The sequence below is a fragment of the Mauremys reevesii genome, linkage group 25 (genome assembly GCF_016161935.1).
Source record: "Mauremys reevesii isolate NIE-2019 linkage group 25, ASM1616193v1, whole genome shotgun sequence".
NCBI classification, from domain to species: domain Eukaryota; kingdom Metazoa; phylum Chordata; order Testudines; family Geoemydidae; genus Mauremys; species Mauremys reevesii.
In genome coordinates, this window is record NC_052647.1 from 8,725,991 (window position 1) to 8,749,847 (window position 23,857).

The 23,857-nt window shown below is 55.2% G+C and overlaps 1 protein-coding gene across 6 annotated transcripts in view; it reads right to left on the bottom strand.

Annotated features, from left to right (window-relative positions):
• ADGRE1 (adhesion G protein-coupled receptor E1) overlaps positions 1-23,857 on the bottom strand; it is a 66,855-nt gene that overhangs the window by 41,484 nt on the left and 1,514 nt on the right. Inside the window, exons 2-14 of one of the 6 annotated variants that reach the window (XM_039514973.1) lie at positions 19,850-19,900; positions 19,427-19,570; positions 15,936-16,079; positions 14,856-14,993; positions 14,282-14,428; positions 13,670-13,816; positions 13,360-13,497; positions 12,794-12,940; positions 11,121-11,258; positions 10,663-10,809; positions 9,742-9,818; positions 8,748-8,831; positions 8,036-8,213 (exon numbers count right to left, since the gene is read on the bottom strand). In XM_039514973.1, the coding sequence (XP_039370907.1) occupies positions 8,036-8,213; positions 8,748-8,831; positions 9,742-9,818; positions 10,663-10,809; positions 11,121-11,258; positions 12,794-12,940; positions 13,360-13,497; positions 13,670-13,816; positions 14,282-14,428; positions 14,856-14,993; positions 15,936-16,079; positions 19,427-19,570; positions 19,850-19,900 (1,680 nt within the window). The remainder of the gene's footprint in view (positions 1-8,035; positions 8,214-8,747; positions 8,832-9,741; positions 9,819-10,662; positions 10,810-11,120; positions 11,259-12,793; positions 12,941-13,359; positions 13,498-13,669; positions 13,817-14,281; positions 14,429-14,855; positions 14,994-15,935; positions 16,080-19,426; positions 19,571-19,849; positions 19,901-23,857) is intronic. The other 5 variants (XM_039514975.1, XM_039514977.1, XM_039514980.1 and 2 more) reach the window with 5 other exon arrangements.

Genomic DNA, 23,857 nt, shown 5'->3' on the forward strand with positions numbered 1-23,857 from the left:
TATAACATGGTTCAAAAAAGAACTAGATAAGTCCATGGAGGACAGGTCCATCAATGGCAATGGGCAGGGATGGTGTCCTTAGCATCTGTTTGCCAGAAGTTGGGAATGGGCAACAGGAATGGATCACTTAATAATCACCCTTTCTGTTCATTCCCTCTGGGGCCAGGGCCGCCCAGCGGATTCAGGTGGCCTGGGGCAAAGCAATTTTGGGGGCCCCTTCCATACAAAAAAGTTGCAATTCTATAAAATACTATATTCTCGTGGGGGCCTCGGGGCAAATTGCCCCACTTGCCCCCCCACCCCACCCCCACTCCACCCCCGGGCAGCCCTGGAAAAAATAAACATTTAAAAACCTTCCACATCTCGGCACAAACCCAGTTTTGTGAAAACTTCTTTTCAAGTCACCTTTACAAGGTATCACTGGTTCTCAGCCTCAGCTAGTGCTAAAAGGCACTAAAGCTCATTAAAAAGGTTGGACAAATATTTTCCGTCAAAACTTTTTTTGGATCGAAAACTAGGGGTTTTTTTTAAAACGCAGGAAAAAATCACGGACAATGTCAGCTTTCCTTCAAAATCTGTTGTGGTTTTTTTACTTGAAAAGCTGAAATTAGCCTGCCAAAACCTGAACATGGTTTGGGGTTTCAGAAGTGTGTGGCCAAATATTTGCTGCTTGCTGTGTTTGATTGTTTAAAGAAACTATTAAAAAATTCTGCTTAAAAAAATTCAAAACTTTTGAACCACCTCAGCTTGTGACCAAATGCCTGAGCCCATCCAGGCAGAGATCCCTGTCTGGGGCACCTGGCACTGGCTACTGTTGGAAGAGAGGATACTAGGCTAGATGGACCTTTGATCTGACCCGGTGTGGCCGTTCTTATGTTTGTATGTTCTTATCTCATTAACCCTGATTTGCCTCAGGCTCCGGGGAAGGGATGTGATGGGCAGCTGGGGGGTCTCGACATGAGCAGAAGCAGAAATTGTCGCCATCCAAAGCAAGGGTGTTGCTGTTTGGTATGTTTATCTGGCCAGATCCGCAGCTAGTGCAAATCAGCATTGCTCTGTTGAAATCAACAGAGAAATACTGATTTACGCCAGGTGAGGATCTGGCCCCATGATCTGAAGTCCCAGTGTGATGCCAGAAACTGTCTTTCGCAGGATTGATCTGGTGGCTCTTATCACCCCATTCCCCGACTGGGCCAAACTCCTCCTTGGCATATACTCCTTCGAGGTCAGTAGCATTAGACCAGGGGATGAACTGGGCCCACAGTGCTTAGCAATAGACAAGGGAAGCCAGGCAGCGCTCCAGACATCACCGTACTGAGGTAGGTGGCAGGCTCAAGCCGCAACGGATACGTACCCCGATGATGACACACACTGGCCCCAGGAAACTCCAGATGAACCCCTTCTCCATCCTGAGCCAGCAGCTACAAGAACAAAAGGTTAACGTGACGTTCACTGAACATCAGCAGCCTGGTGCAGCGATTACCATTGATATTAGTGCTACCCAACGGGGCTCCTACCGAGCTACAGAGTGAGGGGCAGTCCCTGCCCCTACCAGCACCACCTAAATGATGTGGGGGAAGGGAAATTGAGGCAGCGAAGGGGGATGTGACTCATTTCGGGGAGTTCTCTGGCCTGTGTTATACAGGAGGCCGGAGCACATGATCACAGTGGTCTGGCCATAGAATCTATTAATTTTATTCAAGGTCAAGGTCATGCACAGAGGTCAGGAGCAGAGCCAGAGAGAGAACCCAGGTGTCCTGCACTCCAGTCGACTAGATGCTAGAAACATTAATTCATTCATGAAGGACGGCAGCACAGCTGTCGAGACAGACGTCCACTGGTCCAGAGCATCTTTCACTGGGGAGTGCTGGGACACACACGCACACACACACACACACACACAGTGCTGGCGTAAGACAAGACCTACCCTCTTCAATCCCATTTTTGCACTCACACAGCAAATTTGTCCTGTAGATCTTACCACAGTACATCAAATTTCCTTAAGGCCGAGAACGCCTTGGATTTGGACTGTTTACTTCTAGGGACTTATAAGGCCCCATCACTGTAGCATCTAACAATCTTTAATCGATTTTGTCTCCCAATGCCCCGGTGCAGCAGGGCAGTGCCATTATCCCCATTTCACACATGGGGAAACTGAGGCATTGGCTTGCTCAGCACCAAGCCTGTAGTAGAGCTGGGACTTGAACCTGCATCTCCCCTAACACATGTTAATGCCTCTCAGGGCCAGTTCCCCAGCTCAGGCGCTCACTTTTCCTGCCTGCCGTATCCCTCCGGCATGACCACCGCCGAGACGGCCACCACCAGGGCGGGGAAGCCGTAGCCGAAGAGGCTCAGGTGCCGCATCTTGGGGCTGTGGGTGCTGAAGTAGTTGACGACCCCGAGGTTGCGGACGGTGAGGAAGAGCACCACGGCCTCCAGGAACATCCAGGCGAAGCAGGCCAGGAAGAGGTAGTGCAGGAGGCCAGCAATGACGGCGCAGGCCAGCTGGGGAGGGAAGAACGCCCGTGTGAGCGCAGAGATCCCGGGCTCTGCTGCTACGTGGTTCCCCGGGCTGGCACTTAGGGCGACCCCTAGTGGCGACACTATGCAGAACAGGGCAGGAACTGGTGAACCAGAGAGAACCACAGGGTCTGTGTCCAGCAGCCCAGCTAAACAACGTTTGAGCATTGCCTCCACCCTACCACCAGGGGCACTGTCGCCACCACTATCTTCTGCCACACAAATCCCAGCTCAGGGGGGCATTTCAAAGAGCCCACTCGAGGTCTGGGACCTTCAGCCTGCACTAACAAGCACTTGCTGTGACGAAGTGGGAATGTTCTTGATGTGTTGTTTGAATGCTGAGTGGGGAGTATTGACCTGGGAAGGTTGCAGGGGAGTTGTGCTGGGACGGCCTGCACTGGGGAAGGGAGGATACCTGAGCATGTAACCTGAGAACTCAGGAGCGAGGTTGGAGGCCAGGTAACACCTCTGCCCGGGACACTGGACAAAGGACACAAACGCTGGGGGAGGAGCCGGGGGGGAGGCTGAAGGGAGTTTCCGTCTGGAGCTAGATGAGAACTGGAGAGGGGCTTCCCAACGGGGCTGTGGCCTCCCTGGGGGCCCCCGGATAGACCTAACTAAAGGGGGTCCTGTTGTCCATACCGGCAAGACCTGTTTTGGACTGTGTTCCTGTCGTCTAAATACACCTTCTGTTTTACTGGCTGGCTGAGGGTCAGGGTGAATTGCAGGAAGTGCGGGGTGCAGGGCCCTGACATCCCCACACTCCGTCGGGGTCCCTTCTAGTCCTATGATTCTTTCATTTAACAGCCTCTAATGAGCATCCTTGGGTTTGGTTCCCCTGCATCAAACCCACCCCTGGGAATTACCATCGCAAGAAGGGGGTTTGCCCTAGGATCTCATCTCTGCCCTGATGGCCACTGCTAGCTGCATACCCAATAAACGCTCAGTCTTTAAAGTAGGTCAGTATCATTACCCCCATTTTACAGATAGGGAAACTGAGGCACAGGAAGGTGCTTTGCCCAGCATCACCAACAGGCTCAGGGCAGAGCCAGGACTACAACCCAGGTCACCAGAGTCCCCAGGCAGTGTGCTATCTACCAGACTGCTCTGCCTGCCCCGTTAGGCACCACACGAGGGGTGGGGAGTGCTTTACCTGGTGGCTGGGGCTGTCCACCACGGTGAGGAAGAGCAGGTCAGCCAGGAAGAGGCAGAGGCAGACCTGCAGGTGGATGGAGGTGTTCACGTTGCGGATGGAGCGGCACAGGAGGAAGGTGAGGATGGCGAGGAAGAGGCACAGCAGGGAGAGGGCCAGCCCGACGTGGGAGATGAGGAACAGTGGGAAGCCTGCCTATCGGGGAGGCAGGGCAGACGGCTCGTTAGGAGGCCACGCGTCGTCCCACGTGGGGCAGTTAATGCAGATGGGGCTTTGCTAAGAACTCCCCCCGACTCCTGCCCGTGACAGATAATCGCAGCTGTTCCAGGGGAACATGGGCATATAACTGTATAGGGGCCTTTATTTCAACCATAGGGCTCTGGGAGCCAGCAGGGGACCATGGAATGGGGCACCGCCTGTGATCGGCCCATGATGCCCACCTCCAGTGCTCGCCCCAGCCCCTTTGCGCTTTCCTCAGTGCTGCCCCCCATGCTGGGGAGGGGCTTCCCGTAAACATCCCCAGAGCTACCGCGTTGTCCTCCTTCAATCTCTCCTATCCCGAGAGGATGCCCGACTGCCCCCAGCAAAGCCCACAGCCTCGGTCTGCGAGCACGGGCCCGTTACCATTATCTCCCCCGATTCCATGAGGATGGCCAGGTTGGAGACGTGATTGCAGCTGCACGTGGTGTGAGTGGCGTTGCTACGCACAACCCTGCACCCTGCCCGAGACCAGCTGCCACGCCGGTCCGTGGCCTCCCACGAGACGCAGATGAGCTTGTCGGGGCTGCTGCTTGGCTGCAAAAAAGGAAAAAGCCAAGAATAACGCAGGTTGGAAAAAACGTACCAGGGGAGCAAGTCAGAGACTCCAGGAGAGCACTTGAGAGGCAGACTAACAGGGGCCGTGCGGACCAGTGGACAGGGTATTAGACTGGAACTCAGAAGACTTGAGTTTTAGTCCTGGCTCTGCTGTGTGACCTTGATGGAGTCACTCTCCTGCTCCGTGCCTCAATTTCCCCTCCCACCCTTTGTCTAGACAGACTAAGCACTTGGCGGCAAGGGCTGTCTCACACGATGAGCCGTTCCTGCCAGAAGGGGGTGCTGATTTCAGCCTGTGCATTAGCGCAAATACTGAACAGTAGGGCAGAGGGTTAACAGCCTCTCTATCGCTCCCCACAGAGAGTGGGCCAAAGAACACACATGGGGTGGTTCTGAAGGGCTCCCAGACTCTGTGTCTGCCTTAATGAAGCAGAAGAAAATCTATCCCTGCTCCTAGTATTAATACCTCGCTCTTCAGTGCTTTCCATCCATCAGTCAAGCCGCTTTCCAAAAAAAAAAATCACTCTCATTACCCCCATTTGACATATGGGGAAACTGAGGCACAGAGTGAGGGAGGGGGAAATATAAAGGTCAGCCAGCAGGCCAGTAGCAGAACCAGGAGTAGAACCGAGGTCGCCCACTAGTGCGCTATCCACTAGGCCACACTGTCTCCTGTGTTCCTCTTTCTCTCTTCCCATGTCACTCAATCCCAGTAGTGGGAAATTCATGCATCTACTACTGATGCTCGGTTAATGGAGCTGGCCCTTTAGCAGCTGGAGGAGAAATTCAGACTTTCTGATCAAGAGGTCATGAGTTCAATCCCCCCTTCCCCCCAAGACAGCACCACAGTTGGGGAGGAACCCCCACAAGAATTCCTCCCCACCTGCGAGTTAATTCAATGCAGCATCCCCATCAGAGGAATCAACCCCAACCGAATTTCATGGAGGGACGTGCAGCCGGCCTTACCATGATGGTCCGGAAGGTGTAATTCACGGGATCCGGGAAATCGGTCTTGGTCTGGCTGGTCAGGAAGGCACTCACCACCCTGGAATTTATCCGAACTGGCCAGACAGAGGTGGCCCTTTGGCCATGGAAGAAGCTGCCATTCAGGAGGGACTCCATGCCCACGTAGGAGGCAAACGCCACTCCAGCCCGGGCTGCAAGTATCCCCAAGGAGAAACCAGGTGAGTTAGCGGCTTCTTTACCCCGCATTGCACTAAGGGACTCGCAAAGCACTGTACAACTCCCCCGCTTCAGGAGCTGGGTAATGTATTGCTTCAGACCCACCCACGGATAAAAACGGGGCACAGAAAAGTAACACGATGGCACAGCAAGCCAGCAGCAGAGCGGGAAGAGAGGTGTCCGGGCAGCCAGACTTCAACTTACAACTGCAGCTCAGCTGGCACTGACGACAAGACAGAGAGGCTGTCCATAAATTACGGAACGCAACAGGGGGCAGGGGGTTCCTTAATGTTGTGTGTTTGTTTCAGTGTTACAGTGTTATCAGGGGTGGGCAGATCTTGAAAATCCCCCCCAACTGTTTGACAGTTTTTGGAGAGCCCCTGAAGATGGTTTTCTCAAAACATCTGATATTAATAGAGCTAGTTGGAAAAGAGTGTTTTTCCCCCTGGTGAAAATCGTGATGGTTTTTTTGGGGGGCGGGGATGGAAACCAAATTTTTTATTTTAAATTGCCACTGCAATTCCTCCTGGGAGTTGTGGTTCGCGTGCCTCGTGCTCCTGTTTCTCCTCTATGAGCCAGGTTCCCTGGTTGGTCTGCATCTCCCATGATGCACCATGGCAATCATCTTGCCACAGTGCATCATGGGAGACTAAGCCTGGCAGAAAGCCTGATTTATGGAGGGGAATGGGAGCATGAGGCATCAGGAACATGATTTCAGAATCCAGATACACCTCTACCTCAATATAACGCTGTCCTCGGGAGCCAAAAAATCTTACTGCATTATATCGAACTTGCTTTGATCCACCGGAGTGCGCAGCCCCGCCCCCCGGAGCGCTGCTTTACTCTCTTATATCCACATTTGTGTTATACTGGGTTGCGTTATATTGAGGTAGAGGTGTATTTTAGGTCTTCTGCCAAAAGCAGGAAATATTTCAGGTTGGAGGGCATTTGGGGCAGCCAGTTTTTCAACACACACTAAGTTTTCTGCAGAAATCAGCCACTTCATGAAGAATTGCATTTTCTGAGGACCCAATTTTCCAGCCCTCATTCTTCATTTTTCTAGTTCCCTTTATTCTAGCAAGCTTGACTAGGACAGAAGGAATTTACATTTGTAGGCGTGAGAACCCAGGAATTCCCATTCCATCACAGAGCCCTGTATCCCATACACATCAATGGCGCATCTAGTTCGCTTTCCCATCTCTCTGTGTCAGCACAGACCAATGGCCCATCTCAGATGGGATCTCCTGCCATTGCCAGTGATGCTTCAAGAGGTACAAAACCTCCAGTACTTTACCTGTGCGATACCTGCCACTCGGCGGTGAGGGCTGGGAGAAGCAAGCCTGACACGGAGGGACATGCAGCCGGCCTTACCAGCTGAGAAGCAAGCCTGAGAAATCCGTCTCACACCCTCTCGTGGTGGTGACGTACCTTGTGCCACTGATCCCTGGATCGTTCTGCAGCTAATCTTCATGGTCTCCCCTTTAACTTCCAGGCTGACGACTGAGTCCTTTCCGGGGCAGCCATCCTCAATGACTTTGGTCTGGAGATCTAAGGAGAGGGGGAAAGAACACGGTCTGATACAGCACAATGGCTCCTCGGGCAGGTGAACGGCAGAGAGAGAAAGAAACGGAGAGACACGTCCGGCTGAGAGGGGAAGAGGCTTTTGTGCCCACAGGAAAGAGATAGGGAGGAAGTTTCATCAGGCCCTTGCACCAAGCCTCTCCCGAGGGGTTTAAGAACAAGGGGGGACTGGAGAGCTGTAGATGGGGGCCGAAAACGTGGCCTTCCTTGAGAATGGGAACTGCAGCCGTCGGCACATACAGGCTGCAGTCCTGAGAGCCAGGATCTAGGGATATGGCTTTGTGGTTCAGGCAGGAGATCCAAGCTGAACTCCCAGCTCTGCCACCGACTCCCTGTGTGACCTTGGGCAAGTCACTACAGCTCCCTGCCTCAGTTTCCCTCCTCTGTAAAATAGGGATAATGAGCCTCCCTTTGTCTATCTAAATTGGAAGTTCTTCGTGGCAGGGACTGTCTCTCCCTCCGTGTCTGTGCAGCACCTGGCACAACAGTGTCTCGGTCTTGTCTGGGCTTTCTAAGTGCTACCATAATGGTCATAATAGGGAGGCCATAGAAAAACAGGTGATACCATAATGGTCATAATAGGGAGGCCATACAAAAATAGGTGATACCCTAATGTTCATAATAAGGAGACCGTAGAGAAATGCGCTAACTAGATATGGCACCTGCTGATTTGTCACCAGGCAGGCTCCATCCCTATTGGGCCAGGTCACGCTGCTTGTGATGTGCAGTTGCCACCTGTTCCAACCACTCCCCACCAACCCACCCCAAGACCCAGCTTCCTACCCAGTTGTTCCATCTGGATGGTCTGGCTCCCGTTCCCGGTGGGGTTCTTCAAGACGTCCAGCACGACATTCTCCACGTTCTCCAGGAAGACAGTGGCCATGGTGGAGAGCTGCCCCGTGCTCAGGTTGGACCAGGAGGGCGTCTGATCCAGGATGGAGGCAAATCCCTTAGCGGCTTTCTACAATGGGGCGAGAGAGAGAGAACTCTTATTGGCTGTGCTGTGTTACCCCAGCAACAGTCGGCCAATCGCCTGAGAGCTGCTGATGGGCATCCTCACAGCTGCCCTTCGTCCCACCTGCCCTGAGGATCCACGTGTGCAACATGCCCCCTCTAGTGGCTGCTCCATAGAGGTCTGAGCCAGCTACAGCTCCGCGGTCTGCTCCAAGGCCAAAGAGAGGCTTTGAATGAGTGGGCTTTGGCTCAGGCCTGAAGTCCGCTGGCTCAAGCGCTAGCAGCTCGTGCCTCTAAAGCTGAGTGTCCCCGATCCAGCCCTGCTACAGGCCTGCATGGCACCGATTAGATCTCTCTACAGCAAGATGCTGGTGAACCACGAGCATCAGCCCTGTTCTCTTCCAGGGAATTCTAAGACCCACCCACCCCCTAGATACAGGGCTGGATGCAGGGCTCAGTGGGGCGGGGTTCTGTGGCCGGGGTGATGCAGAAGGGTCTAGAAAGACTGAACGCTGCGATAAAACATCCAGGCTTGTTTTACCTCCAGAGAGACGGTGGAGTTCTTCCTTTCGTTGGGGTCTCCCAAGACGCTGAAGGTGGAGGTCAGTAACTTGCAGAAGGCATCCTGTGCAGGGCGGAAGGAGGGGGGCCAGAGCAGAAGGAAAAGCCCGTAGTACAACACAAATTCAATCGTACAGCAGGAAGCTTGGTCTTGTGGCCAAGGCCTGGGACTGGGACCCAGGGGTTCAAACGGCAGCATAGTCACGAAGCCATCTCATTTCTCACAGTTTCCGTTCCCCATCTGTACAGTGGGGCAACTAATCCCGTCTTGGCCACTTACACTGTAAGTCGTGGGGGCACAGACTGCCTATTACTATGTGTCCATGGGGCACCTGGCACAATGGGGGCCCAGATCTTGGTGCGAGGGAGGGGGAAGGGGTCTGTGCAGCACCCTGCTTGAAGCCAAAGTGCTACTGCAAAGGATTGTGGGTGGCAGGAAGGGACAAGGGAGGTTTGGGGTGCCAGAGGTTCTACTGCTGGTACCGTGGGGATTAGGACTGGTGTTGCTGGGGGGAGTAGGGGGGAGCTATGGCTTCCTACACTGGGATTTTCCACCCACTAAAGATTTGATGATTCTTGTCACTCTCCTGCAACCTGCACTTTGCTGCTGCTTCACTGGCAGGGATGACAAATTTTCACCCCATGAATTAAAATCCCCAGTGCCAGAAATGCCAGGCGTGAGTGGCTTTGCTGCAGCAGTCAAGGGCTGCACTGCAGACGAAATTGACCCGGGCTCAGATTCTCCAAAGCAACTCGATTTTGGCAGCACTCGTGCGAGGTTCCTTAAAGGTGCCCAGGAAGTGACAAGCGCCTGCTCCCTGCACACTCAGGCCCACTTGAAGGCATTTCAAGTCAGGAACCCCAAAAACAATCACTGAGTCGCTTTAAAGAATTTCAGCTGGGGTTCCCCACACTGCCTTTGCCGTGAGTGTCCCTAGATTAACGGGGCGTGTGAATTATGCTGGGGTACGTACATCGTTTTGGGATGAGCCGTGAGCCGCGTCCACCCTTCGGTTCTCGCAATTCTTCACCAGATCGTTTGAAGCGACCTCTAGGATGAAATTAACAAAAAAAAATCAAATGTGCAGGAAATCGCTGGGCGTCCCCATCCAGGTTACAAAGGGTTTAAAAATCCTGCTTGTAACACCAGTGACTTCCAGGTCTAGGGACTACAACCCAAGTAAGCTCCACTGTGCACTGACCCCAGATCTGGGTCAGAGGGAGGCACCTATTTCCACTCAGGATTCACATACAGGAGCCTGGTCACCCTTTTCCAAGAAGAAGTAGAGCGGGGGTGGTGCCGCATCCCCAAAAACCCCTTGGAACCGAGAGCCCAGTGGGTAACGCGCTCACCTGAGCTACAGGACACGAAGGGACAATTTCCTCCCTCTGCCTGATGTAGAACCCTGGGTCTCCCAATCACCCCGGAGAGAGCCCTAACCACTAGGCTGCAAGGCTGCTCTCTCCACGCTCATTGCAACCAGGGGACTGGACTCTGGGTCTCCCACTTGAGTATCTGGTCACAGCAGCTTGCCGGGCTGCTGCACACAGGGCTGGTTCCTGCACCCACTGTGGACTGGCTCCATCACAGAGAGAGAGACCAGAGATGTTCCCTTTGGTGCTTTAATACACAGCCAGCTCCAGCTGGTAGAGGCTCAGGTTAAGTATGTTGTGCATGGTGCCACCTGGGGGCTGAATATTATAATACAGTTTAGCAGTCACCTGTGAACTGTACAGTCACTCTCTGGCCCCAGGAATATCTATGTCTCCCGAGTGAGCCCCTCCCTCACTGGGCAGAGAAGCTGTTTAAAACCAGGGGCGGGGGCCTCAGATTTTGTCCATCTCGTGAGCAAGGGCTACGGTGAGAGGTCGGGGAACGTTGCTTGGATGGTCACCTGTGCAGCGGGTTGTTCCGGGTACCCAAGGCCCTGGCATAGATGGATGGTGCCCGGGTGAGCACTGGCAGGTGTAGCTCCCAGGTGTGTTCATGCAGGAGGCATTGGGCCCGCAGACTGCAGGGGTTTGGGCACATTCATCCACATCTGCCAGGAGAGAACATGGAATTAGTCAGTGAGTTTATTACATGCATTACCTAGAGGCCGCACTGCGCTAGGCGCTGCACTGACACAGTGCAAATTTACAGTCCAACAAGGCCCACTGAGCAACACTGTGGAGCCAGCACTAAAGACACAGCCAGCTTGCCACACTTCCCGGGGTTCTGGAGACAGTTGCACCCCAGGGTGGGCAGGCGGAGCGGCTCAGACCCTTGCTCTCGTCTGCAGGACGACGTGACAGCCAGGCTCAGCCTCCCACCCCCAGAGCTCCACCCACAGCCCCCGCATGGGTCGCTCACCTGTGCAGCTGAACGGGATGCCAGGCTGGCTGTGGTGGAGGTAGCCTGGGGGACACGTGCAGGTGTAACTGCCCTGTGTGTTGGTGCAGATGGAGCTGGGGCCACAGGGCGATGGGTCCCGGGAGCATTCGTCAATATCTAGGGGAGGGATTGCAGGTTGGACCTGTGTGACGCTAGCCACTCTGGACTGGCTCCATCACAGAGAGAGAGACCAGAGATGTTCCCTTTGGTGCTTTAATACTCAGCCAGCTCCAGCTGATAGAGGCTCAGGTCAAGTATGTTATGCATGGTGCCACCTGGGGGCTGATCATTATAATACAGCAGGGGTCGGCAACCTTTCAGAAGTGCTGTGCCGCGTCTTCATTCATTCACTCTGATTTAAGGTTTCGTGCGCCAGTCAAACATTCTAATGTTCTTAGAAAGTCTCTTTCTACAAGTCTATAATAAATAACTAAACTATTGTTATATGTAAAGTAAATAAGGTTTTTAAAATATTTAAGAAGCTTCATTTAAAATTAAATAAAATGCAGAGCCCCCAGGACTGGTGGCCAGGACCCAGGCACTGTGAATGCCCCTGAAAATCAGCTCGCGTGCCACCTTCGTCACCCGTCCCATAGGTTGCCTACCCCTGTAATAGAGTTTAGCAGTCACCTGTGAACTGTACAGTCACTCTCTGGCCCCAGGAATATCTATGTCCCCAGAGTGAGCCCCACCCTCACTGGGCAGAGAAGCTGTTTAAAACCAGGGTGGGGGCTCAGATTTTGTCCTTCTCGTGGGCAAGGGCTACGGTGAGAGGCTGTCACACCCCAAAGCCCCCTCCCTCCAGGAGTCCCTAGGAAGGCAGATCGGCATTGTATATTGCTAACGCTCTTGCTAGCATCGCAAAGCTTTTTGGGGAGGGTCAAATGTGCGTGAGTGGGGAGTGGAAGATTCCTTTGCAGGTTGCGAAAGGCCAAGAGGGGGAAAGGGGAAGAGAGCAGAGAACAGGTTAACTCGGCACCTCAGCTAGCTCTGAGTGAGAATAAGCCACGGTCACGTGCTCGAGAAATCAGCAGCTGCCCAGCCATGAGAAGAGAAGAACTAAGTTGATCAGAGCTGCAGAACAGTGAGAACAGTGAGAGCGAATGAAACAGAAGGGAAAACAGTCTCTGGAGCCAGGTTGTTTTGGGAAACCGAGGAGGCCACAGCAAGCCTGTTTGGACTGGTAAAAAGAGCACTAGGAACAGAGGGCCCTGAACAAAGCCCCCACCCCCACCCCAAGGAGCCCAGGACTTAAAAACCCACCTGAGAGCTGAAGCATCTCAGAGAGCACCACAGATCCGTGGATGGCCTGGGCCCAGGACAGCACTCCCGTCCACCTTCCCCTCTCCTCCCCCACTTCTTCTCCTGCTCTTACACCAAGACTTGGCCACTCTGGGTCGTGTTTGTGTGAGCATGAAAGTGGGTTCGGGCTTGGGGCATTAACGCTTTCTTTCTTCCCCTGAGTGACGTGGAAGCATTCCCAGCACTCTGCTGTTATTTTATCAATAAACCTTTAAAATTGAGACACTTGCTGTGCCTCGTCATCTCCTCCACAGAAAAGTTCCTGTGGCCCCAGCCTGATCCACTGTGGCCCAGGCAGATTGGTAACGAAAATCTGTCGCAAGGCCGGGAAAGGTTGCTTGGATGGTCACCTGTGCAGTGGGTTGTTCCAGGTACCCAAGGCCCTGGCGTGGATGGATGGTGCCCGGGTGAGCACTGGCAGGTGTAGCTCCCAGGTGTGTTCATGCAGGAGGCATTGGGCCCGCAGATTGCAGGGGTTTGGGCACATTCATCCACATCTGCCAGGAGAGGACTTGGAATTAGTCTGTGTGTTTATTACATGCATTACCTAGAGGCCCCACTGCGCTAGGCGCTGCACAGACACAGTGCGAACTTACAGTCCAAGAAGACAAAGTGTGGGAGGGGGACAGAGGCCAGGAGAGGGGCAGACACTCAGTAAGTCAGGAGCAGCGCTGGGACTGGAACTCCCGTCTCCTCATTCCCAGGCAGTCGCCCGACCCACTGAGCAACACTGTGGAGTCAGCAGTGAAGACACAGCCAGCTCGCCCCACTTCCCGGGGCTCTGGAGACAGTCGCACCCCAGGGTGGGCAGGCCGAGCCGCTCCCACCCTCGCTCTCGTCTGCAGGACGACCGGAGAGCCGGCCTCAGCCTCCCACCCCCAGAGCTCCACCCACAGCCCCCACACGGGACGCTCCCCTGTGCAGCTGAACCGGATGCCAGGCTGGCTGCGGGGGAGGTAGCCTGGGGGACACGTGCAGGTGTAACTGCCCAGTGTGTTGGTGCAGATGGAGCTGGGGCCGCAGGGCGATGGGTCCTGGGAGCATTCGTCAATATCTAGGGGAGGGAATCCAGGTTGGACCTGCGTGATGCTAGAACACCAGGGTTTTACTGCCACAGGCCACCCACACCCTGATCCAAAGCCCACTGGAGTCAGTGAGAGTCTTTCCACCAGCCTCAGGGGCCTTTTGGATCCATCGCTCTGCTCTGTGCCAGAACCAGCACTCACCGTTGCACTGCGCTGCTGGGTCAGTGAAGCGCTGCTCCCCAGAACTGGATGCAAAGCCGGTATTGCAGGTGCAGTAGTGGCTTCCTGGGGTGTTGGTGCAGGCGGCGTGAGCAGGGCATGATGCCAGATCCAGACACTCATCAATATCTGTGATGGGGGAAGGAGCAATGGGCCCAGCTAGCACAATGGAACCTTCCCTTGATGGGAGGAGGGGAGGGGAGAAGGCAGGTCCCAGCACCTGCCATCGGAGGGGCACCGTGCCAGGAATATGGCTCCCAACAGGTTTGCAATATGCTGCCCAGTCCCAAGAGGCAGCGGGTGCTAGTGGCCTGAGAAGCGGGAGCCAGGATGCCTGGGTTCTCGTCTCAGCTTTGGGAGGAGAGTGAGGTTTGGTAGTTGGAGCAGGGAGGAGCTGATGCCACCTGCTGTGTAGCAGTCACCTGTGAACTGTACAGTCAGTCTCTGGGCCCAGGAATATCTATGTCCCCCTAGTGAATCCCACCTCTACTGGGCAGAGAAGCTGTTTTAAAACCAGGGTGGGGGCTCAGATTTTGTCCTTTTCATGAGCAAGGGCTATAGTCAGAGGCCGGAAAAGATTGCTTGGATGGTCACCTGTGCAGCGGGTTGTTCCGGGTACCCAAGACCCTGGCGTGGATGGATGGTGCCCGGGTGAGCACTGGCAGGTGTAGCTCCCAGGTGTGTTCATGCAGGAGGCATTGGGCCCGCAGATTGCAGGGCTTTGGGCACATTCATTCTCATCTGCCAGGAGATGACTTGGAATTAGCCTGTGTGTTTATTACATGCACTATGGTAGCACCTAGAGGCCCCACTGCGCTAGGCGCTGCACAGACACAGTGCGAACTTACACTCCAACAAGACAAAGTGTGGGAGGGGGACAGAGGCCAGGAGAGGGGCAGACACTCAGTAAGTCAGGAGCAGGGCTGGGACTGGAACTCCCGTCTCCTCATTCCCAGGCAGTCGCCCGACCCACTGAGCAGCACTGGGGAGTCAGCAATAAAGACACAGCCAGCTCGCTCCACTTCCCGGGGCTCTGGAGACAGTCGCACCTCTGGTTGGGCAGGTGGAGCTGCTCAGACCCTCGCTCTCATCTGCAGAATGACTGGAGAGCCGGCCTCAGCCACCCACCCCCAGAGCTCCACCCACCGCCCCCGCACGGGACGCTCACCTGTGCAGCTGAACGGGATGCCAGGCTGGCTGCGGGGGAGGTAGCCTGGGGGACACTTACAGGTGTAACTGCCTCGTGTGTTGGTGCAGATGGAGCTGGTGCCGCAGGGGGATGGGTCCCGGGAGCATTCGTTAATATCTAGGGGAGGGAATCCAGGTTGGACCCGCGTGATGCTAGAACACCAGGGTTTTACTGCCACAAGCCACCCACACCCTGATCCAAAGCCCATTGGAGTCAGTAAGAAAATTTCCACCGGCCTCAGTGCCCTTTTGGATCGATCGCTCTGCTCTGTGCCAGAGCTGGCTCAGACCAGTGACCCATCTAGCCCAGAATCCTGCTTTCAACAGTGGCTGGTACTAGATGCTTCAGACGATCCTTTCAGATGTTCTCATTATTTATATTAAAGTTGAATCCTTTTTCGAAACCTGATAAATTTGCAGCCTTCATGGGATACTGTGGCAGGCAGTTCTACAGGTTAATACTGCAGCATGTAAAAAAAACCAGTTTTCTTTTATCCATTTTAGGGACTGGATTGTGAATGGCTCCGACATGAGTGCACAGGAGTAGGGAGCCCACAAGGAAGCTCCCCCAAGGCCTTCGCGAGGATCACGCTTTCCTCCATATTTCTCCGGGTGGGTCATAGTGTCCCAAAAGTGGGTGGGGAAGGAGGCGGGGCCATAATATGCTCCTCCCCTCCGTACAAGGAATGGAATCAGGGCTTGAGGGGACTCTTTCTACACCCTGGGCTGCTCCTGGAGGAATTCAGCCACCCATCCCCATGATGGGGTAGCTGTGCCAGGGCTGCATCCAGACTGCACTATGGCTTTTTCCATTTGATTGGCTGTCCCGTGGTTTGGGGAGGGACAGATTGACACTGGGGAAGCCAAGTCACTAAATCTCCTTGGCCACATATATCCCTCTTAGTCACTGCATCACGCTTTCCAGTCAGCGAAATACTCGATACCGAACCTTCGCTGCATGCGGAAGAGCCACTCCCAGTGACACTAGTGCAAGCTACATAGCAGTGGCCCCATTACACAGCTCCCTTTTTCCTAGCTGGGCTCAGGAGCTCACACTCACCGTTGCACGTCACTGTCGCATCAGTGAAGTGCTGCTGCCCAGAGCTAGATGCAAACCCACGTTTGCAGGTGCAGCGGTAGCTCCCAGCGACGTTGTCACAGGTTGCATAAGCAGGACAGACAGATGAATCCGTACACCTGTCAGCTGGGAAATGAAGAAGAAACAATGTAATTAATTAACAAGCCTTTGCCCCTTTTGTCTTACATCTTCAATGTGCTTGTAGCCGGGTGGTTACCCGCTCCTGCCCTGCGGGGCTTGAAGCAGCCCAGGAGGGGGCTGGGGCTGGGGAAGGGAGCAAAGCCCTGGCTGACTGGGGGAAGTGGCCAGGGCAGCCAGAAGCTCAGGAGTAGAGAAAGAAGGGTCCGGCTGCTAGGGAGCGGAGCAGGGTACTGGGAGTGGAGCAGGGCTGGGGGAAGGCTAGAGGAGCTGGGGAGCTCTGGCCTAGGAAAGCCCCAGGCTGCGGGCCTAGCTGAGGGCCTAAGACCAGTGCTGGGGCTGCTAGGCAGAGGCAGAGGCAGAGGCAGCAGGGAGTGGGGCTAGATGGTGACTGGCAGTAGCCTTACACTGAGGCGAGGTGGGGATAGTGGGTGGGGGTTCCCCTGGGTGGGGAGACCCAGAGTGTGGGGGTACTGCCAGAGGGGGCAGCAACCCCGAGAAAGGGGCACCGGGGTCCCGGGAGGGACACTGGGGCCAGCGGTAAGGCGGATCACCAGCCTCCAGGGGGCGCTTCAGGACGCTAGAAGAGCTAATTCCCTGAGACGACCAGCAGGAGGCGCCGCAGGGGTGAGCCCACGCCCTTACAATGCTTCACATTCCTTCGTTAAGCCTGCCAGCAAGTGAGGAAGAGTGGGCCTAGGGCAGCCGGGCTCTCTTCTGAAGGCATCAGATGAAGAAGCAAGAAAAGCCCTCCAGCCCCCTCCCCTGAAGCCAGGAAAGGACTAGCTGGAGGTGGGGAGGGTGGGAACGGAGGATGGGTGTTGAGGGAGCTGATCCTGTGAATTGGCTCCAATAGCACTGTGAGGTATGGGGCCATTATGCCCATTTTTCAGATGGGGAATTGAGGCAGAGAGAGAGTAAGGTCCGAAGCAGTCCTTTGGGGTACCGCACTGGAGGCACACAGGCCCTGATTGTTCAGCACCCTTAGCATTCTCTAGCCTGGTGTACGTGCAAAGCGCAGCTCCCCTTGCTGGGAGCGCTCGGTGCTTCTGAAACTCAGCCCCGGGGCCTCAAGTCAACACACAGCTAGTGACCACCCCTTAAAAACTGGGCTAAGTGACTGCCCAGCACCACACAGGAACTCTGGGCCCTACAGATAACAACTTCCCTCCCCACGCAGCCCTGGCTCATCCCCTGAGCAGAGCTAGCCCGTGCACTGGGTGAGGCGGGGGATGCCCAGGTAACAAAAGCCTGTGGCACGATGCACATGCACAAGGGGACAGAGGACACTTGACTTCTGGCATTTCCTAACTTCTGAGTGGTTGACTTGCAACCTTTAGAACAGTGGTCCCCACACTATGGGGTGCGTCCCCTAGGAGGGCACGGAGGAGCATTTGGGGGGCATGGTGGGACCCGGACCAGCCCTCATGGGAGGAACAGGGCCGCCCAGAGGATTCCGGGGGCCCGGGGTCTTCGGCAGCGGGGGGCCCTTCCGTTCCGGGACCCGCCGCCGAAGTGCCCCGAAGACCCGTGGCGGGGCCCCCCCGCCGCCGAATTACCGCCGAAGCAGGACCCGCCGCCGAAGTGCAGCCCGGTCTTCGGCGGTAATTCGGCGGAGGGGGGCCCCCGCCGCGGGTCTTCGGGGCACTTCGGCGGCGGGTCCCGGAACGGAAGGGCCCCCCCGCCGCCGAATTACCGCCGAAGACCGAGCTGAACTTCGGTGGCGGGTCCCGCTCCGTCTTCGGCGGTAATTCGCCAGCGGGGGGTCCTTCCGCCCCGGAGCGGAAGGACCCCCCGCCGGCGAAGACCGGGAGCGAAGAAGCTCCTGCGCCCGGCCCCGCAAGAGTTTTCCGGGCCCCCCGGAGCGAGTGAGGGACCCCGCTCCAGGGGCCCCGAAAAACTCTCGTGGGGGCCCCTGTGGGGCTCGGGGCCTGGGGCAAATTGCCCCTCTTGCCCCCCCCCCTCTGGGCGGCCCTGGGGAGGAAGTGCTACCCAGCCCCACTGTGCCGTCCCGCTCTGCTCTGGCACCACTCCCAGCCTCAGCCGCAGCTCTGCACCCGGCCACAGCCCCAGCTGCTAGCCCCCATCATGGCCTGGCTGCAGCCCCACCCCCAGACCCACCTCCAGCTGCAGTCCCAGCCTCGGCCCCCGCACCCCGGGAGCCGCAGCCTCGCTCCAGCTCCTGGAGGGGTGGACAGCGGTGCGAGGGGGCATGACCCTGAAGAGTTTGGGGACCACTGCTTTAGCCTGGTCTTTTAACAAAGGCATTTTTGGCACCTGTATTTTCCTAGGTTTTTCAAAAACAAACTGAAAAAACCCATCACGTGGCACCATATGAAGAGCCACATGGGTCACCAGCTGAGTTGGAACCCCAACATCCATTGCACGGACCTCGGCCACTTGAGCTGAGGGAGGAATTGCGAGCCGCAGCAGCTTGTCAGTAGCTATGCGAGGGAGGAGGCCTCTGCCGGCGAGTTCCCCAGATCCCTGCTGACAGCAGAGCAATGGGGAGACTCTGGAATCTTGGCCTCCATCCCAGGCTCTGGAGGGAGTGTGGTCTAGTGGGTGCAGACCCGTCCGCCCATTCCCCCAAGCTCAGCTCCTTCCGCCCCGTCTCCTCCAATCTGTCCCTGTCCCAGTGCTGTCTTTTCCCCACCTCTGTCTCCTTGTCCCCATCCCATTCTGCACTCCTCAGGTTCCTCATGCCAATCCTCGTGCCCAGCCAGTCCCAGTCTCCTCCCAATACCTGATCCCCCCTCCCTCCCAGTCCCCGTCTCCTTTCCCAACCAGTCCCAGTCTCCTCCCCATGCCTGAGCCCCCTCGTCAGGGTGGATTTGATTTAAATCAGGATGAGGGTGGGGAGAACTCCTCCTACACCTTGGATTAAGATCACAAGAACGGCCATACTGGGTCCGACCAATGGTCCATCTAGCCCAGGACCCTGTCTTCCAACAGTGGGCGGTGCCAGGCGCTTCAAAGGGAATGAAGAGAACAGGGCAGTGATCGAGGGAACCATCCCCTGTCCAGCCCCAGTTGGCAGCAGTCCGGGTTGCTCAGCATCTCCACCCACAGCTTTGTGCAGTTTGCACCGACTTCCATTGCTGCTTTCCAGTGTGACTGGCCATTCCTGGGGCTATTAACAGCCAGATTGCGGGAAGCCAAGTCGTTAAATCTCCTTTGCCACATATTGGCCTGGCCTGGCTCCTAATCACCGCCTCACGCTTCCCAGTCCCTGATACTCTTTTCTCTAGTACCTGATGTATTATCTTCATTGCACGCTCCAGAGCTACTCCGTGGCAATCTCCCCAGTACAGAGCTCCAGGGCTCACACTCACCATTGCAACGGACGGCTGGATCGGTGAACTTCGTGGCCCCCGAAGTGGATATGAACCCAGGTCGGCAGGTGCAGTTGTAGCCCTGGAGAGTATTGGTGCACGTTGCGTGATCAGGGCACAGCATTTGATCGTCGCACCTGTTCACTGGGAAATGAAGACGGAACCAGGGCTGGGCATTGAATTAAAACGCAGCCCTGTTTAGCCGCCAGCGGAGAAGGTGGGTTTGTGGCAAGCGGGGACACAGCGCAAGAGAGCAGAAGGGAATGAAAAAGAAGAAAGAGAAAAATACACAGAAATGTGGGGAAAGAGGAGGAGGAAATGGGATGGAAAGTTCTTTGCCCATTCAAAGCTCCCCTCCAGCTGCAGGACACACCGGGGTTCAGAGCTGGAGATTTTTGTCCAGGTTTCTAGGCATCAACTTACGAGCGCTGGAGAAATGCTGAGTCCCCTTGAAGCAGACGAGCCAGCAAAAGCCTGGAAGAGGAGACACAACCAAAGATTCTGTTATTGCATTGGGTGTTAGTGCTGTTGCCCTGTGCTCTTACCTGTAGGAGGCTGGGTGGCCTAGCGGGTAGAGCAGTAAGTCTCATGGGAGGGTGGTTTGTTGGTTCTCTTCTTAGCTCTGCTGGTTGACCCCATCCAAGTCGCTCCTCCTCTCTATTTCCCCTGGGTCCAGCTTCCCCATTTTGATTATAAACTCTTCAGAGCAGCCTTTGTCTTCACACCGCTGATCATGGCTGAGACCCCTAAGCGCTACCAGAACATAACCTATCAGAGTAACACGTTTTCAGTGGGCCAAATCCCAAGGTACTGAACTCAGGAACCAATCCCCGGGCGGTGTAAATCAGCGTGGCACTCCTGACTGCTGTGAGCAGCTGAGGATCTGGCCCGCAGCCCCAGCAGGAGTTTAGCCTGAGTCAGCACCAAGGAAGGATACACGAGATCAGCTCATTCTGTGGTGCCCTTCACGAGAGAGAAGTTCTCAGGCCCTCACTCCTCCCACTGCCCCAGTGTCCCTGCTGCTTGGCGATCTGAATACTTCTCTGTAAGCTAGAAAGCGGTGAGCACTAACCAACTCCAGGGACGGCTGAGCCCCCAGAGGTTCAGAAACGTGCCTTGGCTGGGACAGCCAGAAGCCCAGCGGCTCGGTCTAACCCCCTCTGGAGCAGGGAAGGCAGGTGGAAACCTCAGAAGATTCCTGCTGTCACTTGCCCTGGAGCTGCCCCTGCACAGAGGGATTCTTTTGAGGCTCCCTCCTCCACCCTCACCGGGAACTCAGAGAGGCGGCGCCGTTTGGTTTAAAATGGAAGGGACCAAACTTTCACACACACAAAAAAAAAACCATTGGGCTGATCCTCATTTCCCCCAGCTCCCGTCAGTTGCTTACGACGGAACAAAGGGCCGTGCGACACAATACGAGCAGAGGAGCTTGGCACTGGCAGCCCAGCCCGCTGCGGCCGGTTACACGAGGCCGTTTCCATTTTGGATCCAACAAGGGGGCTGGAAGTTTCAGGCTAGAAAATACAAGAGGGTTTCTAACCGGCAGAGGAGGGAGGTTCTGGATCAGCCTCCCGATGGGACTAGTGGGGGCAAACAGCCGAGCTAGGTGTAAGGCAGCGCTGGATACATTTATACACCGGGTTATATGGCAGGATTCTGTGTGGTAGGAGGGGACCGGACCACCGCAAACCATCCCTTCCCCTGACCCAAGGGGTTCCCTTGACTTCCCATCACTCCCCCCAGACCTCCGGCTCCCTGCAGTTCTCCAGCCAGCCCCAGCTGAGCCACTCGCTGGGCTTTATAATCACCTGATCCCCAGCTGCTCAGTCTCAGGGGAGGCTGGGCCCAGCCGCCCCCCATTCTCCCCTCTCCCATCTTTATCTTTTATGAACAGTTTGAATCTAGGCCCATTTGCTTGGAAAGCTCTGACCTCTCTCACACCTGGGTGTCAGGCACCCCCTTGCTTCCCCCACCCTTTGCTGCTCGTGGAGACAAAATGCAGAGCGGAAATCGGACGGGCCCCCGTTTGTGGGACCTGGGCAATGACCAGAGATCTGACATCACAGCAAATCCTTTATACTGCGTGTTATTGTGTTACTGCATGTTATATTTGATGGCTGGGGGCAGGATTGGAAGGGGGCTGGGGGCAGGGCAAGGATTTGAGTGTGGGTTGCCGGGCGCTGGGCTGGCCAGTGGAGAGGGTCGATTCCCACAACCCCACAGGCAGACACGGGTTAACCCGGGGGGACAATTGGCACCTGTGCGGGGATAGAGGCTGGCCGGGCGGCGCCGCTCCCTGCTGGCCGTGATGTTCCTCAGACAGGCCAAGAGTCTTCAGCCAGGAGCTCCTGATCCACACCCCCGCCGCTCTCAGCTTCTGCAGTCACAGGCTCAGATCTGGGTGGGCCGAGGTGCTAACTGGGTGGGGTGGGGCCCACCTCTGGCTATGCCCCAGACTGGCCTGGCTGACCTGGGAGGCCCCTTCCAGTCCTGTGTCCTGAGGCAGCCTCACTGGCCCGACCTTCCATTCATTAACTGGCTGCTTCAAGCAGCATCGGAAGTCACCACGAGGCTCTGTGGGCTCTCGGGTACCCGTCTGCAGTCACGGCACTGAGACGAACGGGGGTCTCGCAGTTAAGGCCCAGGGGCCCAGCTCAACAAAGGCGCTTAGGCACGACTGTGCTTGGCTACGCTCGGCCCCCGTGACTGATGACACTCCCAGCGGCCACGGGCTAAGCAGGTGCTCAGCTGCGACTGGCGATTTGCTTCTCCCCACTAACAAACACCCTACGCCTAGAAAGCCATGAGCACAAACAGTCCCGCTTGTGTCACTCTTATCCTGTGCCCTCACCCCACCCTTCCACTGGGTTCCCTTTACCCACCTTCTCTTACGCTAAGGCCCTGATCCTCCCGTGATCTTCACCCAAGCAGCCCCCCATGCCTGTTAAAGGGGGGGGGACGCTGGGATTAATCAGGGCTTAAAGAGACTAAGCATTTTAGGACAGGAAGTGTCTTTTGCTATTTAGCTACTGTGGCAAGGCACCTTCCCAATCTCCCCAGCCTCTGCTGCTTTTAGCCCTGGTGAGACAGGCTTGGGTAATGTGGTCCCCCTTGGGACACAGGGGGAGTCTGCTCCCCGTATCTCCACCAGTCCTGTTTAGAGTATTTTTCTCCCTCGTGGGAAAGAGTAATGCATCTCCTCCTGGTGAGGCTCACTGTCTTGCTGCTCCTCACCTACTGGCAGCAAGGTTCCTTCTCTCTCTGCTCTCCCCAGTCCTTCCTCCCAGGGGAGGGTTTAAAAAGGTCTCAGGCAGCCCTAAGTTGGAATCAGCTGATCCTAATTAACCTCAGGTAGCTCCCCCTCAGCTGATTCTAATTGCTACCTTGGTAACCCTTTCTCAGCTGAACCTGATTGACCCGTAGTTGCCTCCCAGTTGATAGGGAGGAGGGCCTTTTAACCCTCTGGGACTGATTCCTACCCCTCCCTTGCAGCTGTCTGTCCTGAGTTTATCACACTACACACAGCACCTAGCGTATTGGGGCCATGACAATAACCTTAATAATGTATTGATTAACAACAACCAAACATTCATAATCAACATGCAACAATTAATAACAAACCACTAATAATCAAATCCACACAGTACAAACACTAATGAATCCTTCATTAGTAGCCATTTGTGATTAATAATAAAAACACCCCAGGGATACCAAGCGTGGCAGCCACCGGTGTATTAATAGATTTGGAGGCAACGGTGAACATCTAGTCTGACTTCCTGTGTGATCCGTGCAATAGAACTTCCCTGAATTAATTCTTGTTTGAACAAGAGCAGATCTTTTAGAAAAACATCGAACCTTGATTTAAAGATTTCTAGTGCTGGAGAATCCACCACGGCCCTTGATAGGTTGTTCTGATGGTTAATTGCCCTCGCTGTTAAAAATTGTACCTTATTGCCAGGATGATTTTGTCTCGCTTCAACGTTCAGCCATTGGATCTTGTTAAACCTTTGTCCACTAGACTGAGAAGCCCATGCTCAAATATTTATTTTCCCTGTAGGTACCTATAGACTGGGATCAGGTCACCCTTGAACCTTCTCTTTGTTAAGCTAAATAGATTGGGCTCCTGAGAGCTACAAGACAAGCTTTCCAATTCTTTAATCATGCTCATGGCTCTTCTCTGACCCCGCTCCAATTTTTTTGACGCCCTTCTTGAATTGTGGACCCCAAAACTGGACACAGGATTCCAGCCGGGGTCACACCAGGGACAAATACAGAGTAAAATAACCTCTCTCTCCAACTTGAGATTCCCCTGTTCATGCATCTCAGTATCACATTAGCCCTTTTAGTCACAGGGTCACAGTGAGACCTCATGTTCAGCTGATTATCCACCATGACCTCCAAGTCTTTGTCTGAGTCACTGCTTCTCAAGAT